General features: G+C 41.9%; 2 protein-coding genes across 3 annotated transcripts in view; one reads left to right on the top strand and one right to left on the bottom strand.

Moving 5' to 3' along the window:
* The window catches only part of macrod2 (mono-ADP ribosylhydrolase 2), a 455,425-nt gene that overhangs the window by 69,286 nt on the left and 362,247 nt on the right, over nt 1–23,892 (top strand). The gene's annotated exons all lie outside the window — the stretch shown is intronic.
* On the bottom strand, nt 15,586–18,893 carry flrt3 (fibronectin leucine rich transmembrane 3). Its single transcript, XM_074646539.1, has 2 exons — nt 18,753–18,893; nt 15,586–17,734 (listed from the first exon to the last, which is right to left on the bottom strand). The coding sequence occupies exon 2, from the start codon at nt 17,690–17,692 to the stop codon at nt 15,737–15,739; it is 1,956 nt and encodes a 651-aa protein (XP_074502640.1). The 5' UTR covers nt 17,693–17,734; nt 18,753–18,893; the 3' UTR covers nt 15,586–15,736.

Here is a 23,892-nt window from a genome sequence, read left to right as displayed (position 1 = left end):
GTCATCCATAGAAACAAGGTCGACCATTTCTCTTAGCTTGGAGTTCTCTTCATTTTCTAGTAAAAAGTTGATCTCAGCAGCTTCTTGAATAGGTCAGAACATAGAGGAATAATAGAGGGATAAAAGAGGAAAGTCTTAGCCAGGAGCTTGCCATTTAGGAGACCTCCTAGTGGTAAGATAAACCCCTGGAGTTTAATGTATTGCCAGCTTCACATTTAGAAGTGTGCATGCCTGGAGGCTGGAGCCAGAATGACCATCACCAGGGACATGTGGTCTTGCTTCCATTATCCCCTGATTTGATGTATCACACTTTACCACGTGTGTTTTCACAGCTTTATATTGATGCTATATTGCAGCCCCTATGTTTTGTAATAGCATCCATATTGTTCCTTCCCTTCCTGCGTGTGGCGGCTTCCATGTCTGTTCTCCTCCCGTTAACATCAGTTGTCATCCTCTCACCCAAGCTGTGTGTGTGTGTGCTCACTTGTGGGTTTTTCACACAAACACACCCACACAAAATACACAAGCAACCCTCGGTAGGTTGTGCATAATCTCCGTCCTTGACGGGCAGAGTCAGGAGGGGAGGCTGTGCACGGTTTAAAACTAAACTGTCTCTATTATAATACTCTGATCTTCTTCTCTCAATTTGTGTTTTCCTTTCTTTCTTACACTACTCTGTATCGTTTATATTTAAAAAGGGAGACCGAGGGATTGTGTCTTGATGTTCGACATGACTAACAAAGTGGTGTCATTATGGCTTAGCTGATTGCATCACGTCATCAGATGGACCAGCTAGCAGCTTGCTATGTAGATGTGACTTACCAGCATCCTGTTATTATTATCATAAGTGGACAACTGTGTAGCTGTTAGAAATATCAATTAATCCAGTAATGTAATGTCCTAATAACAAAATTGGTAACCTTTTCAACGCCGCTTTCAAAAGCTTGGTATAATTAGTTTACTTATTACTTATTGGCTGTTGCTTGTTGTCGAGGGTTCCTTTTGAGTCAATCGTATTATGGGACTTTTTCTATGTCAATGATACAAACTAATCATAATTAATTATACGTGAACCACCAATATAAGCCTGGAGTTTAATTTATAATAAATAATCACAATTAAATTTACAATTCCAATATTGGTATTGGACAAATCACAATTAGATGTTTTCCTCAGGTCTTTTAACCCTGCTGTCTTGCCACTTATGCACCGTTAACATATAACCTCTTTGGTCTTTTTGTGTGGTTGATGGTCTGATTATTTCTTTTCTTTTCTAATCTTCTCTCTGTCCATCCCTTTCTCTATTCTTCCGTTGCTTTAGGTACCGCCGTGATCGTGTGCTGGTAGTATGAAAGAAGCACTCCGACTGTATTGTAAACTCGAGCACTTGAGCCTCAACAAAAGGCCGCAGACATTCCTCCGTGTCTCTCTCGTTTCACAACAGCTAAGTGAGGAACCTTTGCTCCTTTTCAGCCGCCTCTGCGATCTGCCATAAAACCTGCTAATTGCTGTCTCTTAAATGACAGGCATCCAATAAGGTCCATTGTCTTGGTTGAGTATCCAGTCAATACTTCAGCCATTTGTTCTGCTGATTGGCAGTTTCTAGCAATACTGCCTTGTGCCCCGTAATATTGATGAATTTTTCTGTTATAATCGCTGGCCTTATTACACATGACCCGTGTATATTTCAATCTGCGGCTGAAAGACGGACAGACGGCAGCCTTGGGGGCTGGAGGGGCAGATGTCGTTCATTTGAGTACCCAATGTGCTGAAGAGAAACACAGCGATGGCATTCATGCACTCAATTGTAATAATTCTACTGACGGGCAGAGAAGGCGTCAGAAACTGGTACATATTATTGTCCATAGGTCTTGTTCTGCCTGTTGACCTTACACTGTGAGTGTCTGCGAATACTGTGAAACTTTTCGATTCCTCATTTCTCCATGCCGAGAGAAATTTGTCACCAAGACAAATTCCTCTGCATTTATTGCACTTATCGATTAAAACGATTCTCATTCTGACTCTGAAATACAATTTCCCCTCCGGGACATGGTCACACTGTTCACCTTCACAGTATTTAATATTCTAGCTGGACATGATTAAGCATGGACGAGCCGGCCCACATTGAGTTTCACCGCCAACGCGTGTGCAGCCGCCCACTCTGGTCTGCACACAGGGCATGAAACAATAGCCGCCAAATTAAAGGTTTCAATTAATCACCCTTTGCATTTCTCAAGGATTTCTTTATAGATGATGTAAATGTATGGCACACTTTATATTCAAATCACACTCTGGTGTGAAATGTGAGCTCAAACGGTCATTGAAATGACAAATCTCACAAAGCAAAGAAACCCACGGTGCTAATACATCTTCTCCGCTCTGTCAAATACACATTAAAGCTGCTCAAATTAACTGCACCTCAGGACAAGACCAGGAGTCAGGGAAATGAGCAAGCAATCTAAGCAAACCGCCACCCGGTACGTTTTTTTACCCTGTAATAGAGGAGGCTCAAACGTAAGTAAATGTTTGGTTTTATTGTACTGATTAAAAATTCATAACGTTTACCAGAGTCAACTGAGGCCATGTGTTTTTTCTCCGTTTCTGGCCATGCGCGTCGGATCTGTGGTGACAGACGGTGGCTTTGTATGGTTAGGGAGTTGGCGGGTGACCCCAGAAGGAGCACCTGTCCAAGAGTGGACCTGCTGCTCGCTGTGTTATGCCTTTTGGTGGGTTTGGCATTAACCCCACTGTCATGTTCCTCTCTCCTCACGACCCTCTCACCCCTGCCCTAAGACATACATAACCTGCCAGATCCACTCTGTCATCACGGGATTAATTAAAATGCTGCACAGCAAAGAGACTGGATCCCCTTGGGGCTGTGGTATATGCATGAATGACATACACACGTGTGAGCGCCCACCCCCACACAGTCATGTCTGACATAGCGCCAGGTTGTTTAGTCACCTCAGGGGACGTATAACCAAATGATCACCTCCAGTGATGGATAGACACATCTCACCTCAGCACCCACCTTTTTCTTTTTTTAATGTGTTGTCCAATAATGTTTTAGCCATATTTCTAATGTGAGACATTACTTATGCCTGACTAAGTGAATTTCCCCAAAACTATGACCATCTGGCTCATGCTGTTGATTTGCATTTGCATAGTTTTTCTTGCAGTGACAACTACGTCATCAGAAGTTCCAAATCACCTACTCTCATTGTTGTTTAATTCATGCCTCTCTCACAAGGCACGCTATTCATTTGAAGGCATTCAAATAAATTGAGAAGAAAAGGGGGTTACTTATTTATCCCAGACCCCGGTGATGGCCTGGCAAAGAGACAATAGAGGTGAGGGATACTAAATGAATTCTGTTGTCCCGCGTGCTATCAACATAATTTGATTAGTGACCTGGTAACAGTGAATGTGTGGGACCTCTTCATTCAAGTCCATTGTGGCTCCCGGGGCGAGGGTCCATGTTACAGGGCTCAACCCCCTTCCATTGCGACCCTGCCCTCGTGTCATGTATGCACACAACCAGGCGACGCGGTGATTAATGACCGAGCTCGTGGTGCCATTGACAACTTCTGGTGACTCCACACAAAAGCCATCACCCTTGTCACATTAGCGCCAATCTGGTAACATTTGGCCGTATGCTGCTGGCCTGAAACACCGGGAATGTGTGGTAGACAGATGTATGTATACAGAGTATGTCTGCCTCAAGCTCAGCATTGTCCCTAGTTATAAAAAAAATATCTTCTCATTATTTCAGATTTTCTTGTATTTTCCCTTCGACGTGCTATAGCTGGCCTCTGCACCACACACAGTAGAATCCCTCTATATTAACATCATCTGCTCAGCGTGTGTTTCCTGGCATCTCCTGATTTCATTAGTGCACTACTTCCATCAATGTATGTCTTCTTCGTCAGTTGTGTCTCTTGCTAATAATAATCCGGTATAATTAGAAAATGAAGAATGGGCCTGCCAGCATTCCCAGCAGTGTTTTCTGAAACTGGAAACTTTCCTCTTCTGCCTAAGTTTTTTGTTTAAATGAAATGTCTGCATATTAAAATAGATGAATAATTAGTAGCCTTAAAGCTTCCGGTTGTATTACATATTCATCTGACTCCTGGAGAGCTATAATTTGTGAGGTGCGCACAATCTTTGGTTTATTGGGTGGTAAGGGGATGAGTCTCATAAGTGGGGGAAAAAATATAATTTATTGAATGTGAGTATTTTTCGCCGATGAAATGGATGTCTAACTGAGATCACATACATGCGCATGTCTGTTTTCCAAACTTCCACAGTGTATTCACATCTATCTGCCCTCCACAGTGAGAGTGAAGTGTGAATTAATAAGCTCCATTGCCGTCGTCCTCGTCTGCAGTATCTTGCTCTCACCATAGCTATCACCTTTAATAAGAGTTGTTGTTAATGACATCTGTGGCTGGGGTGTAACCTTTAGCACACTTGCTGTATGTCTCACTCTCACAACACTAAGAACAGGTGGGATGTTCAAAGTTTCCCTAGACATTTTTATTTTACTTCTCAGCCTTGCTAAAAATGCATTCACTGAATTCACAATTAAAATCCTCAAAAAAGGTGCAGACATAAGTGCTAGAATGTGACTACGCTGTATGGCCGACACATACAGCCGGCTGCTCCATCTGTCTGTAAAGAGAATGTAAAGTATGTTTTGAACATTATCAAAACAACCAAGCTCTGGTTCCAAAAGGATCATGTGCTGCACCACAACAGAAACAGTGTTTCCCCATTGTAATGCTCGACACCCTAATGCTACACCTCCGTGAACATTTTTTAACAGCTTGCTTGTTAGCAGCAGAAAAACACACACATTGAAATAACTCGGGGAAAGAAGGAAAAATCCTAACCATCAATCCAACCGTTAGATCTTTATTCCTACATTCTTTCGAATACTTTTTAGAAAACTAGCAAGAAAAACTCCAACATAGGCGTTTTTCAACTTGTTGACTCAACATTAGAGCTGCAACAATTAATGGATTCATTGTCAACTAAACTATCAAATTAATCGCCAATTATTTTGATAATTGATTAATTGGTTTGAGTAATTTCTTAAGAAAAAATTGTAAAAATTCTCTGATTCCAACTTCTTAAATGTGAATATTTTCTGGTTTCTTTACTCCTCTATGACAGTAAACTGAATACCTTTGAGTTGTGGACAAAACAAGACATTTGAGGACATCATCTTGGGCTTTGGAAACACTGATCGACATTTTTCATTAACTTTCTGACATTTTATAGACCAAACAACTAATCGATTAATTGAGAAAATAATCAACAGATTAATCAACAATTCAAATAATCGTTAGTTGAAACTCTACTCAACATTATAGTTAAATATTTAATTGCCATGGTTGCATGTTTTTATAGGTAGTGTATAGACTTATATAACATTTAGTTGATGCCATGGATGAATGTAGGGCTGCAACTATTGATTATTGCCATTATCGATTAATCTGTTGAATATTTTTTCAATTAATTAATTGAAAACCTCCCAGCAACCAAGGCGACATCCTCAAATTGCTTGTTTTGTTTGATCAGCCATCCAAAATCCAAAAATATACATTTTTTGATGATTAGAAAAGAGTGAAAGCAGCAAATCTTCACATTTTAGATGCTGTAACCAGTAGGGGTGTAAGAAAATATCGAGTATCGCGATATTATGTTTTGTGATTCTGTATCAATTCTCAAAAACACTGCATCGATTGTTAACTAAAAGTTTACCTGCAAAGATGAACACCCAATTAATTTAATTTGCAGATATGTGCCATCTCGGTGTATGTATCCTCTCAAAGTAGTGCTGTGATGTTGGATGTTACAGGGACTGTGATGAATGCAAATGCAGATCCCACTATTCTGACTGCATGAAAAAAATAAAACTTTTTGGACTCAAATTTTTACGTAAACTGCGGTGTGTTCTTTATGACAGTTTTCCTAAAGTTTGATTTTGAAAAATGCAATATATCACCTTGCTTACAGTCTTGCAATATATCACAATATATTGAATCGTAACCCCTGTACCATGATACGTATCATATCACCAGATTCTTGCCAATACACAGCCCTAGTAACCTGAGAATATTTGACATTTTGCTTGATAAATGACTTCAATTATTAATCCATTATCAAAATTGTTGACTAATCTTTGCAGCACAAGATGAATAGTTGTGTTCAGTATATTGGTCGCAACAAAGGGATTACTAAGCATCCCAAGAAATGAGTGGAAAGTTAGATATGGTAGCATTGCCAGATGTTAGTTTAAGCTGCGTGAGTGCCATAGTGTCCATAGACACACACACACATCAGCATGTTAACTTTAGCAGGTTTTAAGCAGTGGCAAGCTTAGGATTACAGTGGCTTAGATCCTCTGACCTCCCCCTCCCAGCAGCCCAGTGTACCACCCGATTGAAATAGATTGAGCAGACTTTTATTCAAAAACAAAAAAAAGAATTCTCCTCATCCTTCTCCTCCTACCCCCCCCTGCCCTTTCCTTCCCTTTTGGATCTTCAAATTCCTTTAAATGAAAAATGAGTCTTCTCTTTCGTGGTATTTTGTACAACAGACGGTCCCATTTTGCTCCCCCCGCCTCAATGGGGAGGAAATGAGTTGTGGGAGCAGATTCCTCTCACACAGAGATCTCAGTAATCGTGTGGCTGCGTGTCACCAGCGCACCACAGTGACAGCAGCTTTTAATTAATCCCACATCCCACCACCCTGCCCTGCCCATCGGTGGCTTCTCCCCCAAACTTTTCCCTCTTAACTTCTTCTTCTGTGTGTTTCACTGTGTGTGTGTGGATGGCGCGGTAGCAGTCTCTCAACCCGCTGCAGCGTTGTGTGCATAACTTGTATAGTTACAGGATGACACTGCTGTCACTTCTCCACACTTCTGAAAGCGGGAGACAGCCCACTAACTGCGTTCACGTGTTCAAACCCTCCGATGTCAGCTCCACCAACTCTGTCTCCTGGTAACTGACTGAAACTCTGAGAGTACACCAAGTCCACATAATAGTTAATAACTCTTTGTGGTGGTCGGCCCACACCGGGTCGGGGATGTCACCCTTATTGCTGCACTGCAGTGATCTCGTGTCAAGGTGCTTGAGGACAGCGAAATAATGATGCCTTGAAGTGTCTGCGTTCTCCTTCTGGTGCCCTGATGAATGGTGACAGGTTGTATTTACAATCCCAAAAGTCGCTGACACTGCTGAATTCTACACCTCTTGGAGAAGTACCAAAACATTGCTACCCTTGAGCAAATGTCTGTGTGTTCGCCGCGGCTGAGGTGTCGAGGAGCTGCTGTCTGAGTGAATGAAAGGCATGATGAACTTCTCTGGAGAGACGGACTGACTGAGCTCTCGCCTGAAGGTCAGACTGTCAAAAGGGTAATATCAGACCTGCTGAGGTAGACTTCTGCCCTGCTCAGTCTTCATCCTCAAAACATCTTGGGAGAAGAAAGCAAGGCGTATGAGCGGGAGAATCGGAGCCTCAGCATGTAATTGATGTAATAAGATGGTCAATATGAATTATATCAATGTTATTTAGTAGACTTGATTGTGTTTGATGGTCAGCATGGAACATTTCCTGTCATTACTGATTAGTTGATTACGCCACGTTGCTGAGCTTTCTGTGTTTTCCCTGTGAAAGTGAACAAGGGCCCTTTCACAAGCTAACATTTAGTCTATTTTAATCGAACTCTGGTGCGGTTTGTTTGGGCAGTTGTAAACGCAGTAATCACACTCCAGTGTGGACCAAAACAACCAGTCCGAGACCACTTGCGAGAGGAATTCTCGGACTGTTTCCAAGTGTACCAAAATGCAGGCTGCCTGTGTGGGCATTTGTTGAGATGGACACAGGTAAACGACAGGTTAACATGAGTGGGAGAGGACTGACCTGGACTTCTGCAGAACATAGAAAAATGCTAAATAAAGTCCACAAAAATAGTGACGTTTATGAAGTTATTTGAGACAAACTGGAGGAGAAGGGATTCATGCGCACAGTAGATCAGTGCCGAGTCAAAGTAAAATAAACTTTGACAGCAATACATCAAATTCTACGTTTCCCAGCATAGAAGCGGCAGCTCTCAAGACGAAAAAGATACATTTTCTCCTTCGTACACGCCCCTCAGCAAATATATGTTTTTGTCTAATTTGTGCATCGTGAAACTGAAAACAAACCAAGGATCAATTTCACTCTGATTCAGACTAGCCAGACGGGCTGCGGCCTGTGAAAGCACCCTAAGGCCGCTGCAGACAAACACTGCAGATTTAAACCTCTGCTTGCTATTCAGAACGACTTGGCTGTAGCAAGCATCGTGTTGGCAAAGTGGACTAAACTTGCATGCGATTAGGCTGTCAACATCTGAAAATAATGAGCTGCAGAGCAATGCACATTGGCATGCAAATACTGTACTGACATTTAAAGCTGGCTTAACGTAAATGAGAGAGGAGAATGGATCGAAGAGGAGCCCTGGCCTCCCTGCTGCAGATCTACTGGGGGTAATGGACAAGTTGGACCCTCAGAACCTTTAGGAATGAAATAATTATTCCCCTGCATCAGACTTCATGGACAAATGGGACTGAGGGTCGATTAAGTTCTTAGGGGGACGTGGTGTTGATCTCATAAAGGGCATCAGGAGATGTATGGCCTCTTACAAGATCATTTAAACCACTTAATGGAGGACAGGAATTAATGGCTGCCATAGTGCAGAGTCAATTATATGGATATTTTCATAACATATTGTGTATAATTCATAGTGTAATGGCACAGACACCAATCAGCCCCTCTGCTTTTGTTGTGGTTATGGCCTGTTGTTAAATGAGATTATTGACTTCTGTGTTTTGGGGTATAGAATGAGTTGCTGTCTTCATACGGCGATATAGATGTGTTGTCAGTGTATGCCATTGCGGGGTGGCACAGTCTTGATGGCGGCGGCTTCTTGTTAATTTGTATTAATGTCAGATAATTTAGAGTTGCGATGGATGTATGGGCACGCCTTGTGCTCTCAGGCAAAAAATTGGATTCATTAAGAAGACGGAGGAGCTGGTTAGATATTTTGGCCCCGTGGTTTCAGGTCACTGAGTAATGTGAAGAGATGGAGAGGGTCTTGGCCTGGAGGACGGGTGGGTGTGGGGGGGGGGGCCGGTCAGAGACAGAGTGGAGGGGACAACACCCCCACGCTGGAGCACATCACTCACACTGACACGTCTCTCACGGGACTCACTGTTTTTGCCCCGTTACAGCCAGAACAGACTGCAGCTTGTGACTGAGAGCAACAAAGTCACAAGGCAGTCTTGGGACAGCTATGTGGAAGGCAGGTGATTGATTTAGGATATTCTGCTTGCATGCATTTAAATCCCTATAATTGTCTGTTTGTGTTAATTAGATGTGTGAACAATGTGCACAGGTTCACATAAAGGGGCAAGAAGTCATAACTACTATAACATTCATAATTACATATGGACAAAGCACACTCACTCATGCAGACATGTGCACGGGTTAGCACGAGCCTCTCGTTGTCAAATGCGATCATAAATGAGTGATAAAGATGACGTGGATATCAAATACATCCTGTCCCTTTTGTTTAAGACTCAGGCTGTATGTTTCCACCTCCTTGTGTTCATTACATTGCAGCTAGATATTCACAAGCATGTTTGCATTAATAAGAGTTAGGGCTGGGCAATACATTGATATTATATCGATATTGTGATATGAGACTAGATATCTTCCTAGATTTTAGATATCGTAATATGGCATAAATGTTGTCTTTTCTTGGTTTTAAAGGCTGCTCTAAAGTAAAGGGATGTAATTTTCTGAACTTACCAGACTAGCTGTTCATTATATCCACATTACTGATGTTTATTTATCAAAAATCTCATTGTGTAAATATTTTGTAAAAGCACCAGTGGTCAACGCTGCAATATCTATCGAGGTAATTGGTAAAAAATATTGTGATATTTGATTTTCTCCATATAGCCCCGCCCTAATAACAGCACATTTGAATGTTAAATGTAATTTGATTAATATATGAATGAACCATATACACTGTGCCAGATGATAAATGTGAAGTGCAAGTATTTCCCATTAGAGCATTAACAGCCAGTTTCTCTTCTTTTTGTTTATCCCTAATACACATGAACTCACACACAGTATATGCAAATTTTACACATTGGCAGAAGTGCAGACTTTGTGGGAGGCCCTGAGCCTTGGTTTGGCTTCTGACCTCAGCACACCACTCTGCTCAGCATTTAGAGGCCATTAAATCATGGGTCTGTTTGATGTGCAAGCTGTGTGCAACGGGATGTGAGGGAGAGGGAACAGCAAGCGCCCCTTTTATTTTTGTTTTGAATGTGCGGTTGTTTTTGGCATCCTAGTCAATGTGTTGATGAAGCACACTTTTTACAAGAGTTTAAAAACGAGGGGCTCTTATTCTGTGGTTAACTTTTTTTTTTTTTTTGAGCAAAACGTTCAATGTGCTTCGGTTTTGTAAGACATTTACATCTTTCTTTCTCTACATTATGACCATTAAGTTGTATGTGACAAGAGTATTTAACTTTGATTGTAAAATGGGTAGTTCAAATCAAGCAATCTGATTGGTTCGTAGCCGTGATATAATAACCACATACCAGTGCTATGACTTCTAATTTCTTTACACTTTCAGTCTCACTCTGCGTCTGAAAAAAAAAGGTGTGGTCATGGTTGCATAGCGACAGGGAAACGGGGGGATTACGTCCGCCAACATGGAGCAGGTTACAGGTACAAAATAACAAAATTAGCCGCCAAACCTGCTACAAAATGGAAACAGTTAAGGTCAACTTCTATGCTTCCTGCTAAACGACATGCAGCGCTATGTAAAGAGGAAGTTCCACAATGTTTCCCAGAATATGCAAGCGGGACGCAGCAGAAATACACTAACCACTGCCTCCGCAGCACCATGACTCAAACTATCCGATGCGTGTCTTGACACCAGAGAGATTATGGCTGATAGTGGATTGGCAACCGAAATTCGGAGACCTGATAAAAGTGGAGCAACATCCTCGCTGCTGCACAATAAATTGAAATTTTATCGAAATTGCGATATTGCCTACAGCAATTTTCAAATCGCAATATAGGTTAAAGATGAAATATGTGTCAGCATACCATTTTAAATTAAATATTGTGGTGCTGCAGAGATGTCCTGGCCTACACATCATATTCTACAGACTTATGAAAACATCTTTGTTTGGTACAGATCCCTGCAAAAATCACACCATAATCATTTTAATGTTTTTCAATGAAAAATGAGAATAACGATGTAAAAATGATCATTACCTCTAATATCGCAAATCATATCGTAATTGCGATATCAGTCAAAATAATCGCAATGAGATATTTTTTCAAAATCATTCAGCCCTAATCCTCGCTGCGCTAAACAACACACCTCCACCGGACAAAAAAAGGCAAGCCTAGTACAAGCTCATATTAAAGTCATCCTACTGACGCTGGACAGTTTAGGCACAATAAATGGCCACATACAATAATGTAAATAAAGAGCCAAATAATTAAATCAATATAACGCTAGCCTGTGATGAAAAAAATAAATATTCTAGGTGCTAGTGTGCGTTCCATAGCAACCACTGTTCTGGCAACTGCCTTGGGATGTGCAGGCAGGAGGGCCTATTTTTATTGTGAACATTATTATTTATTAATAAAAAACTATTTAAATTGGAATGTGTCTATAACTTTCATATTGCCATATTTGACGTCTGTTTTATAAAAGCAATAGCTCACTTCAGGCCGTGATATGTTGTGATTATATCACAGATAATAACCACAGCCTGTTGTGAGGTGTTGCTTAAAAATTACATAACTCATTGCTGATGATTTGTTTTTCCTTTATGTCAAATCTGAGCAATTTATTATAGCTGGACATGCCTAATTATGTTGATAAACCAAATCAAAGAACTCAAATTGGTCCTCTCTGTATCAACTCGTTGTGCTGTGAGACTTTGTGTGGTTCTGAGGGCAATTAAGCCATTAGCTTAACAGCTGACCTTTTCTTCAGAGTGTTTTTGCCCATAATATCTGGCGTCCCTGCTTATAATGCCCTAATGAATGCCAGGGGGTCTTTCCTGAGCTAAGCGTCCTTATGGTTGGACAGGTTGCCTATCAGAGTCCCTGATGACTGATTATGTTTTGCGGACACTGATATGCAATCATTTTTCATCTCTTGAGATCCTTGAACTGAGTGTGACCTTAACTCACTGACCTCTAATCAGTCATAGGCCTGTGCTTTTTTTTGATCCTACTAATGGTGCTGATGGAGAAGAACCATGCCCAGCTATTGGCAACGGTGAGGTCATCCAGGGGCGCTTTGATACAAGCATCTATAGGAATGCAAATGTGACTGGCTGCCTGACCAGTACATTACAATAGGCCTGGGGCCGACAGTGCAGCTGCCACCATTAGTTTCAATCTGAGTTACATAAAAGACAAACATCATTAGGTTTCTATGTGTGTCACACAGGAGACAAATGCATGTGGCATCTTGTGTTGTTTAAAGACTTGTCTGACCTCAGTGAGAACATGAGAGTGATTAAGGAATAGTTTAAAGGGACACATGGGTCAAGGGTCATGAGTGATAAGTGAGGTCACACGGGGTCGTCAGCAGTCTGGTTCATCAATTTTGCCTCATACTTCTTGGGTCAGCCAAACTGCACAAAGCTGCTCCGGTTAATGTATTATTTTCAGTGAAAGTCACAACAATAGCATGCTCCTTTCACCATTTGGCTAAACTCTTAATTTATCAAACAGGTGAGAGAAAATGTGAAAGCGGTTTGCTCATTGGCGGAGCTTTAAAGTGGTCCGCATACTTCAGTCACTACAAACCCATGCAAGTAATTAACTTAATCTCAAAAGCTCGTAAATTACACATAAAAGATTGCTGTTCTAGCTAAAGAAAGTGCAGTGATCTCATCGGTACACTATGTTTGTAGTGTTTCTGGCTCAAAAGTAACACTTGAAACATTTTAAGAGGTTCTTTCATTTACTAGACACATGGACGCCGTGCTCAAGTAGTAGAGCACTTTTCCATTTCTCAACATCTGTACAGCCACCTCATCTCTGCTTACACATGTTCTACTAGGCCGATCATAGCAGTGAGAAAAACTGTACGTCCTTTTTGTTTAATTTAATTGACCTAAACACAGATCATAGCACATGATATGTTTGTGTTTCTGTAGAAAGCCATCATAAAGAGTGTGATAAATGTTACCTCTGATGAGGATGCTTTGATCACTTTAGTGTAATAAAAGAAAAATTACCAACAATCCAGGGTTTTATTATGAGTTTTCCTCTTTCTCTGAAATAAGATAGGACTGAGGCTGAACAGTCACATAACAAGAAACTGACAGCATTCATATGGAAACTATTACTATTCTAAAAGTAGGCCATCTGTTTACTTTAATTCCAAGTTAATGTGATATATATTTAGTGTAAAGGGCAGGCTTAGTGTATACTTAAGGTTTGGATAGCGTGTGCAGCTTTTAGCGGCTCCTCTTACTGTAATTAAAGCTTTCCCTGTGTTAAGAGCTTGTGGGTGTGTGAATGTGGGTATGCAATATTTTTTGTGATACACACTGAATACTTATGTGCTTTTTGTGTAGGAGTACGGCCAGTGCGAGGGTCTAGTGAGTATAATCTGAAATGCATTTAACTTTATGTTGGCTTTCACAAGATGGTCTGTTGGATGTATTTGTAAAATGGGCTAATAGGCTATTTTACTGCTTTTGCATGTGTACCTTTTCATGGGCCCTTGGCCGGGTGAGCTGCAACCGTGTCATTAAGTGTGCTGCCTGGAGCTCGGAGCCGAGTATATATACACTCTGTCCTCTGCAGGGACGGGCATCCCCATCAGGGTCTGCCTGTACCACCCTCCATATGGTGCCTCGTCATTAGTTTTCTGTTGCCCCGGTGCCTGGGAGGTTCATCAAACCCTTGAGTCCAATCTCTCCGCAGCCTATTTCTACTCTACTGTGACATTTCTCTCTCTGGCCAATCGGATAAGTCACACATGGCTTCACCGCACGAAAGAACAACGGCAGCCTCAAGCAGATGTTGCTCTGCAGACTGCCCGTGGAGTGGAAAACTGGGTTTCAAGAACAGTATCTCGGTTATTGTTAAAGAGTTCACTATGTCTTGGAAGGGGAGATGTAGTTTAAGGCTATGAACTTAAGACCTCAGCGCTCAGATCACTGACAAGAATGAAAATGCAGTTATGTTTTTCATCTCTAAGCATTTTCAGACTGTGCGCCTAGACAATAATTTGAGATATGAATGAATAAAACATGCCTTCTTTTTTACTCCAGGGCAGTTCACATTTGTACAAAGATATAATTCTCTTGAGTAGCAAATTGATTGAGCAATCACAGAAAAGCATGATGGGATAATAGTTATTGAACACAACCATAAAATCACAGTATTATTTTTGAGTGAGGTTTGTTGTACTCAAGGTAAGGAAGAGCAACGTTATTTTTGTCCACTTTTATTCTGTAATATGACCAATATTTTTCATATTCAAGTGTGTATGAAAAAAAGTCACTGGTTTCTTAAAAAGCTAAATACAATAAGCATTGGATCAAGGCACATACAAGACTGGCCAAAGGGCATACAATGCACTTTGGTTTTCAATTGTTAAGAACAGTTAACTTCAAATCGTGGAAACATAATAGTGTGTTCATTTGGAAAATAATACAAAATAATACTCATAACAAGGAGTTGCTGACACTGTGGTAATTCTAATGAAAGCTAACATGTTTTTGTCTTTTCGGCCTGGTGACTAGAATGACGTATGGTACATGGTACTAAAGAATGCCGCCATTGTCGTTTGGCCATTGTTGGCTTGTACAAATAGAGATAGTGGGGGGTCCCCTGTGTCAGCCTGTCCAGTCTACTTGTTCTGAGGAGCAGAGAGCTCCTTAAGGTCGGTGTGCTTTATCTGCCCTGTGCTGTGGTCTACAATCCTATCGGAAACACTGGAACCCTGCTCGGGTTGCTCTGCTGTGTTTCCTTTTCTTGCGAAACAGAAAGAAAAAAATCACACACTGAACAAAGCAGAGAAATAAAGCATGGCACCTCATCTTTAGTTATTCGTACTCCATACCAGGTGAATACTAGAGCGAGACTCTTGGTCCGTGTGATGTGGAGACAGCTACTGACTGCTCGTTGTTTTCGAGGGCAACATGCCTGCTTTGCGAATTAGTTGATCAGCTGTGCCGTAGTTTACTTCATGTCATTTTTTTGCCTTTTTGTTTTTCAGACAGCCACAAAGTTAAAAGAATGACCTGTGCTTATACTACAAGGTTTTCTAAGGTCTGATTGTTCAACACAGCAATGAAAACCCACTTTCACAGTTGACAAGTCATCATATCTCAGTAGAACACAGAGTTTCTTTTAGTTGGTCGATAACCTTAAGCAAAGGAAATACAGTACAAATTACTACAAATTCCTAAAATATAGAATTGCAGTTAGTTACAATACCCACTGATGGTTCAGTGATGGCCTGCAACCGGAACGTTCTTCGTCCTCATAAAATGTCCTTAAATATAAATTATATGGCAAATGTACAGAACATTGCTTCCTTAGTCTTATAGATCCAGTGTTTTGTAAAAGTCTTGCCACTCTGTTTATGTCGCACACTCATCATGAATGGCCATGCGCAATATCATGAATGGGAATGGTCTGAATCTGGTATTCCACTGTCTCTGTAGCTCCTGTTGTTAATACTGTTGTCGTTGTGTGGGCTTTTGTATAAAGTCAGGCCGTTAGGTGGGAAAATCGTGTGTATCACAAAATCCTCCTTGGTCACAGGCAGGTGATTTATAGGTATCATTTGAAAAGAGGTCTCTCGTATTTCAAGGATGGAGGTGTCCTTCTTAGTGCCGGCCTCAGCATAGTCGTCCTTTCTCCGACGGCCTTTGTTGTAGGTGCAGTTCCTGGAAAAAAGTGAACCGTTCCTGTGGACGTACCAACACACCAGTGCCAACATGATTATTGCCAAAAGAGCCACAGCCCCTCCAATGATAGCAGCCAAAGGCAGATTGGAATTTTTGAAAGGCTCTTTTTCCTGCTCTCTGTTTAACGTTGTAGTCGGGTTGTACGATTTGTGAGAACCAGTCTCTGTCTCGATGCAAACAGGGGTCTCATCTGACAGGTAAATGTTGCTGGTCTCCATGGGAACCATGCATATCCTATAGGAAGACTCTGGCTCCAGCGCCGTGAGCAGGTACTCCTTCCTCTCTCCCTGCACGATGGTCTCAGTGATGGAGCCAAAGGCAGGGCTGTGTCCCAGCTTTAGCCAGCTGAGCCGCAGGGCAGTCATGGGCTGCGACACCCTCCATGATATGTGTATTGCATCCGCACTACTTGACTTCACACTGATGGTGATGATCTTTCTGCCCGAAGAGGTGGTAGTGCTGTGGTAATTCTTGAAGCCCATGTCAGGCCCTTTTACTACAGGCCTTTTAGTCACAAACGAGGGCCACTGGGGCTGTGTAGGGCGTAAAGTGTTGGAGACTGTGCTTGTCTCATACGTCGAGATGAGTTCTGAATCTGTGCAGTCAAACATGTCTGTAGTTAGGTCTTTAATCGCCATGCCTTTGACCTTATCAGGACCCTGGCACATGAAGCCACGTACATTCACCTTAGTCGGCAACGACCGCAGCCAGTCACGCACCCATTTCATCCTGCATGTGCATTGCCAGGGGTTGTTGCGTAGCAGGAGCTGTGTGAGATTATCCAGATCTTCAAATACACCCTGTGGGAGGCTGCTCAGGTTGTTGCCAGACAGGTCCAGGCGATACAGCTGCCTAAGGAAGGCGAAAGCCCCAGGCGGGACCCGATTAATGTGATTATCTTGTAGCTGCAGCTTCTCCAAACTGGTGCCTGGCAAGTTGGCTGGCGGCGATGTCAAGGAGTTCCTCATTAGCGAGAGCTCGGTCAGATTGATCAGGTTGATGAGAGCCATCTCCCCAATCCCACGGTTGTTGAGCAGGTTACCGTCCAGGATTAGTCGCTTCAGGTTGATGAGATCTTGCAGCGACTGCTCTGAGATGGAGGAGATGCGGTTGTCATCAAAGCGCAGCTCCTCAATGCTCATGGGCAGGCCTGAGGGGATGGTGCTTAGGTGGTTTCTGGAGAGAAAAAGCAGTCTGAGGTGATTACTGTCCCTGAAGGCTCCCTCCTCTATGCTGACTGCCGACACCGAGTTATCATCCAGGTGTAGTTCCTCAATGTAGGGAATTTGAGCTAGAGAGGAATGGGTAATCATCCGAACGTTGTTCTCCTGAAGGTGGAGCTCTTTCAGCCCAAGAGGAAGGTTAGTGGGGAACTCATCCAGGCTGTTGCAGTAAAGGTAGATCTTCTCCACATTTACCAGCCTGCGGAGCTCTGTGGGAATGCCCGAACTCTTGATGCGATTGTTTTGCAGAAAGAGCACTGTAGCATCCAGGGGCAAACCTGTTGGAATGGAAGTCAGGCCACGGTCATTACAGTAGATGAAGGTCCCGTCGCAGCGGCAGGCTGAGGGACATGAGGCGGAGGTCACCAGGGGGTTAGCAAGACCCAGCAGCAGCCCGACCCTGATGAGGAAGAGGATAAAGGCCTTGCATTGACGCACCATCTTGAAGCTGTGTTGCCTGGCAGTCTAATCACTCAGGAGCCCCTGGGGAGAAGACACAAGGGTACATTTAATGCACAAGGCCTTTAAAGGAGAGCCAAATTCCTGTTCTCATAATTGCTGGGTGTTTGAAATGCTGCCTGCAGCACTTTCTAGATTAAATAACTGCTGAAAGAATCCGTTTGAAATCCTCCTATTAAATGTATATGAATTGATCATTAGGATTGCCAGACAGTAAAAATAAAGTGAAACAGTTTTTTTCCTGCAATAAACAGTTTTCATCAGAGCTATCTTTACATCAACTATAGATTTCAAGGATTAGAAGTTTAAAAAGTAACTTGTGTTAGAAACAACTGATTTTTAAGAAATGTTCCAACTTCTGAGCTTTGTGAATTGGATCTCTGTGTCTCAGCTTTTTGGCCCTGACTTGTGAAACGTAATAGCATCCCCTAGTTGTTTTACACATTTTCCGTATCTCAAGGCTGCCTTTCATCGCTGCTGACCACGAGAGTGAACAAAGTCGGGCTTTGTTGATGAACTGTTGTGGAACTGACATACTCTTAAGTCCTGTTGGATCATTACCCGTGCCTTTTCACCATTCAAATTCTGGGGTTTAACTGGCCTCTTACAAGGTAGGGAAGGAATATCTCTCCTCACAGAAAAGAGGTTTGATAAAAATCTATCGCGTTAAGAGTGACAGGTTTTTTGAGAGTTTTCTGAAGTTACAAGGTGAAATTTGTGAGCTTCATTTATCCTTCCACAGTAACTGTGGTATGTTTAAAAAGTATCTAATTGAATAGATCAATTTAATAAAAATATGTAACATTTAACAATTCATGAACTTACGACCGGCAGCCTTGAAATGTGCAAAGCAGAAGGTGCTAACTGGTTGTCTGTCTCTTTTTTCACTATCGATGTGTAGTTCCTTTTTAATTAGGCTAATACTGATTCATTGCTTTAATTATGCATTCCTGCCGTGACCTCTCTTCCTGCATGTCTCATTAGAAATTGTGGTCTGGTCAGTGAAGTGGAAAAAAAGCAAAGCCATCCATATTTGTCATACCTGATTTCTACGACGGGGTAAATCCTTTCCAGCCACCAAAAATCCAATCAAGATTTCCTCTTGAATTTGCTCTTATCCTTCCTGAAAGGGAAAGTTTGTCCGAGGGGTTTCTGGTGATATCCTGACCTGGTCAGTGTTTGCTGAGCTGATCCTTGTTTGGACGATGACCTCCTCTGTGTAGTCAGAGGCTCATGCTTTCAATGCCTTTACCATGGCAGATAAGCCTGTAGAAAAAGCATCCCCTCTCACTGACAAAACATGCGCTCACAGGTAATATTGAAAAATCCTAATGGGTGTTGAGCTCAACAGCCATAACTGCAAATGAGATTTTGTGGGTGTTGTATAGTGTTCCGCGTGCAGGACGGGGCGAGCTCTAGCAAAGGCTCCTTTCTGCAATCAAGCCCGACAGGCATGATGAGTTGACACAAAGCTGGTCTGAGCCATACCAATCCCCTGTGCCACAGGCTCAATACAGGCCTGTTCACTCGTGTACTCCAGGTCTTCAGGTAACCCAGAATCCTCTGCTCCCTTGTCGAGCCTGTATACACATTAATCCAGGGCTCTGGTCCCCTTTTCCGAAGCAGATAACCAATGTTCTCCTTTCCTCTGAGGAGCGAAACAAGGCGAGGTGCTTATCCTTCTGGGCCCAGCCTCCCTCACGCATCTGCAGCTTGACTCAAACGTGCCCTCCTCACACCTGGGACGATGCTCTGAAAAATAACCAGAGACAAACATATTTAATGCTCACATTCAGTCCGAACAAAATAATGCATGTTTGTGTCATTATACCTTCATTTTTCATTGTTTTTTCTTTCAATTTGGTAGAAATGTAAGAATGTATCTCTCTCTACGCTCCTGTTCATTTCAGCTACTCATTCCAGTCATTGATTTTAGTATGAAACGTTAAGTGAACTAGATGTTGACACTGAGGAAATCTAATTAAGTTTAGGAATGCGTTTGATACTGAACCCTGACCTCCCTTACATTGTGAATTCTTATTTAGAAATAGCCTTTCTTCTCGTCGATGATTTGACCTTTTACAGCCCGTTACTCTAACACACCGCATTTCTTTTCTATGGTGATACAAGAAAGAATGTCCATGCATACGAAAGACAACATTGATCTAGACCCCAACACAATGGCTAAGGGTGGAGCCCCTGTGCCCTTCTCAGTCCAGTTCACGGCTCAGCTGAGCTTTTGGTGTTTAACAAGAGTCCTGCGATTTAAAAAAAAAATGCAGTTTATGCTATTTTAGAAACAAGGCTGGTCCAGATCCCTCACGAGAGGAAAAACGGATCCTTACTGAATTGCTCGCATTGTTGAAAAGCGCCCATGACAAATGGCCCATTTGACTTTTGTATGGAGAAGAGGATGGCTGTTGCATCCATCCCTGTCACTCCCAGCTCCTCTCTGTGAACCCTCACCCCCTCCCCATTCTCCATGAATGCTGGTTCTGTTTGTAAAAATAGAATTTCCTTTGCCAAAGAAAATGTTGCGTTTCCTCTTACAACACAATAGCTTTGTGTCCTTTTACGTGACCTGCTGGCAGCCACTGTTTGCTGTAAAACACGTAAAGGTAAATTAGAAACAAGGGGCCCAGCCATTTAACAGTTGTAGCCCATGACAAGGAGAAGATTAGGGAATTGAGAGGCTTGAAACTCGATTACAACTCCTGAGATGCTGTCTAATAATAACGCCCCCCCTTCCTTCTGTTCCATCTAAACACGGCCCCTTAGTCCAGTATTGCATTAGTGGTAGATTAGAGTCTGGGGAAAAAGCACCAGATGTGACCTCTACTAACTTCTGGAATAAAGGAGTCTGACAAAGGAAAAAAAAAGATGAAATTCAGTAATGGAGTTTTAGAAAATGGCGGGACGATAGAGGGATGCAGTAGTGCTGTCTGTCTGTTGGAATGAACTTTTAATGCAGCACTTAGTCGCGCTATTTCAATTCTAAATAGGCCTTTTCACCTCATTTTGTAAAGTTCTCCATCCTCTGAATAATGTCAAGTATGTAGTCTTGATTTGAATGCTTGAATTCTTAGCATGACATGAAAGAAAGTAAGTGTCTCTGCATTTCTGTCTTATCAAGGGAACCCAGTGAGACTTACGTATCTACACTAGGAATAGGCTTTTGGGGTTGTGATACAGGATGATTATCTGCATAAATAGCCACACATATGACATAGTGCAACATTTCCAGTTAGTTTGCCTTTCTTTGTTACCTGCTGAGATAACAGAATCTGTCCCAGTGTCCAGTGTACGGTTATTATTTTATGAACACTGGAAAGAAAGAGCAAAAACATAATGTATCCTAGGCCTCGGTGTGACGTTATATTGTGGGTGATTTATCAGACGTCTGCTTTGAACCAAGTACATCATGCTCACTTTACGAGGAGCATAGTCGGGCCTAGATACTTGGCTGTTTTTTCCCCCCATTTCTTTTTCCACGCTCATCAGATTTCAGGAGAGTGGCCCCTCTCCATTGTTCGCTACAAGGCAAGCATGTGGACCTTGTAGCCTCAACAGAGGGGGTGAAACATTTTATTCGGGCAATTAAGAAAATGCCTCCACTTTATAGAGTCCTTTTTGCAAGCCTTTTTCTATTGCATTTACTAATAACATATACGTACGCACCCCCACCCGCACACACACACGCTACGTTTATGTGCACACAATCACTTTGAGGGCAACGGAGGCTGAGTTCAACATTTTTCGTGATGGATGTCTTTCTCCATCGTCCTAATAAGCTCCGCCAGCCGACAGGGGATTTCTCTAGCAGTCAAAGTGGCTTCTGCTTCATTTAATCTGAACTGGCAAAGTTCAATTGAGCATCCTGGTAAAATTGTGTGTGTGTGTACAGCTAGTTACCTTTCAGTGGAGAGCGTGGGAGGCTCACACAAAGCTGGACACTGATAGCCATTGTGAGCTCAACACGCATAAATGCACATTAGTCTGCAATAACAGAGCCCAAGACTTTGTGCCCCCGAGTCATACACTGCACAAGAAAGGCTTTGGAAGAACCTCAAATAGAAACAATTTCATGCCTGTCAAAAGTATTGCAGATTATAATGACTTTTAGTTCCGTAAAAATACAGAATAATATTACATAGGCTGCATTTAGTAGGGGGGGAAAGAGCTGTGGAAGTAGTACTGGCTGACTGTTAAATTATTCATGAGCCCTGAAATTAATTTTGAACCACAGTAGAGCTCTCCATTGGGAAATCAATGTTGTTTGTATCTGCTGTTGATTATTTATTCTAATTCACAATATAGTTTTGAATTATGATTGATTGCACACAATATTGGTTGAAGTATTTTTTTTCTTCAGATTTTGGTATTGAAAATGTGTTTTTTTTTTTGCAACGTTGTTTGACATGATAGGTTTAAAGCACACAAATTAAACTAGAAAAGATGAATTGTTTATGCTATTCATGCATATAAATGTATTTTGGTTAAGGACAGTTGAAGCTAATCTGATATAAAAGAAAAATCTAGTGTCCATTTGTTGTATTTAATTTTTTTGTTTCATGATTTTCTGCTCTTAAACAAGGTGAGTTTTTGTTATTTTTCATGTGCCATGTGAAGCCTTGCCTCTGCCATGGCTTTACATATTAGTAAGTTGTATCTCAGGACGCCGGGCAGGGGCCTGCTGTGGTGCCGAGACACAATGGAACATTCATGGTCACATCTGAATTCACAGGGACACAGAACACAGTTCAGCCGCAGAGAAAATGGGCGAAAAATCTCTTGATAGTTTCACAGATTTGGTTCGCGGCCTCCTGGCGCTGTCTTTAGATGGGCTGACCAGATGATACTTTTTGCCGGCCCATTAAGAGCACAGAGAGGCCTGGGACACACGGGGGTCTCTCTTTTGTAACAGCCTGAAAGGAGAGATCTGTAGCAGCTGCAGTGGTTTTTCCCCACATGGGGGTGGTAGGCACTGCAAGATGAAATGAGTGTGTGTGTCTGTATGTGACAAGCAAACACCAAAACTCTGAATACTCATGTTAAGCTGCTCACAGGAGCCCATCTCAGCACAGGCCCGACACCTACCTACAATACACAGATTTGTTAACCTCCCTACCGGCCTATCTACGGTTTTCCCTGAGTCATAGCGCTCGCAGAGTTTTTTTCCTGCAGTATTTATGCTTTGCAGCCACCTTTTACTTTCAGTTACCAATATAAAATGATTTGACTCTTGGAATAAATGGTAAAAAAGACTGTTTTAGATAAATAATGAAAGGAACTGAAAGAGGCCTCCTCAGAGTACCAATCTGAAATATGTCTTGGTAGTTATGAAAGTCTTATTACTTTTCCCCCCTAACACAGTCATACATATTTTATGCTTCAACTTTTCTGGCAATATCAGATTCTCTCTGTAGTGACCTGGTTAGTTGTTAATCTGCAGTGTGAATTCCCTCTGAAAGCAATCGACTGGGGACTTTTGCCTCAGGCAGTCATCACTGAAGACAATTGGGTCTGTCCTCATGTCTGCTATGTTTAACAGCCTATTTATTTCTTTTGTCTCTCACACACACACACACACTGAAAAACAGAGTGACTATTACATTGCTTGACAATTGAAGTCAAGTTTGCATCCACTATTAGTGGATTTACTGCTATCAGGATGCAGCCTCTATATAGTTTATACATATATATATATATTTATATTTGTCATTGTTTAAAGCCTGGATGACCTTATCGTCTCATGAAGATAAAAGGCTGTGTTAAATTGGATTAACAGCTGTCCCCTGCCCTGGTGTTGCCATTAATACATCCAGCTTAAATACAATGCATGAGAATTAAAGGTGCCTACTTTATTGCATTGATGTAATGGGATTAATATCAGGTTTTGTGTGGAGAGAGAGGGAGAGAGAGAAGCGAACAGAATAGATGTCGACCATACTGAGCAGGAGATATTATCCTATACTGTAAACCGCGTTTATTTCTGGATGCTTATCATAAAACAGTTTGTTTTTAAGGAAATGTTAATGTAACGTTACAGTGTGTTAAACGAACTGGTGCGTCTGGAACTTCATTTTGTGCATTTTTTGGGGACCTCCATGACTGCGCCCCTACATACAGCAGGCTATATACACAACCTATGGTGTGTTTTTTTTTAGGGGGGGATTATCTGC

This window comes from Sebastes fasciatus, chromosome 9 (genome assembly GCF_043250625.1).
Source record: "Sebastes fasciatus isolate fSebFas1 chromosome 9, fSebFas1.pri, whole genome shotgun sequence".
NCBI classification, from domain to species: domain Eukaryota; kingdom Metazoa; phylum Chordata; class Actinopteri; order Perciformes; family Sebastidae; genus Sebastes; species Sebastes fasciatus.
This window is presented reverse-complemented; position numbering and strand designations above follow the sequence as displayed.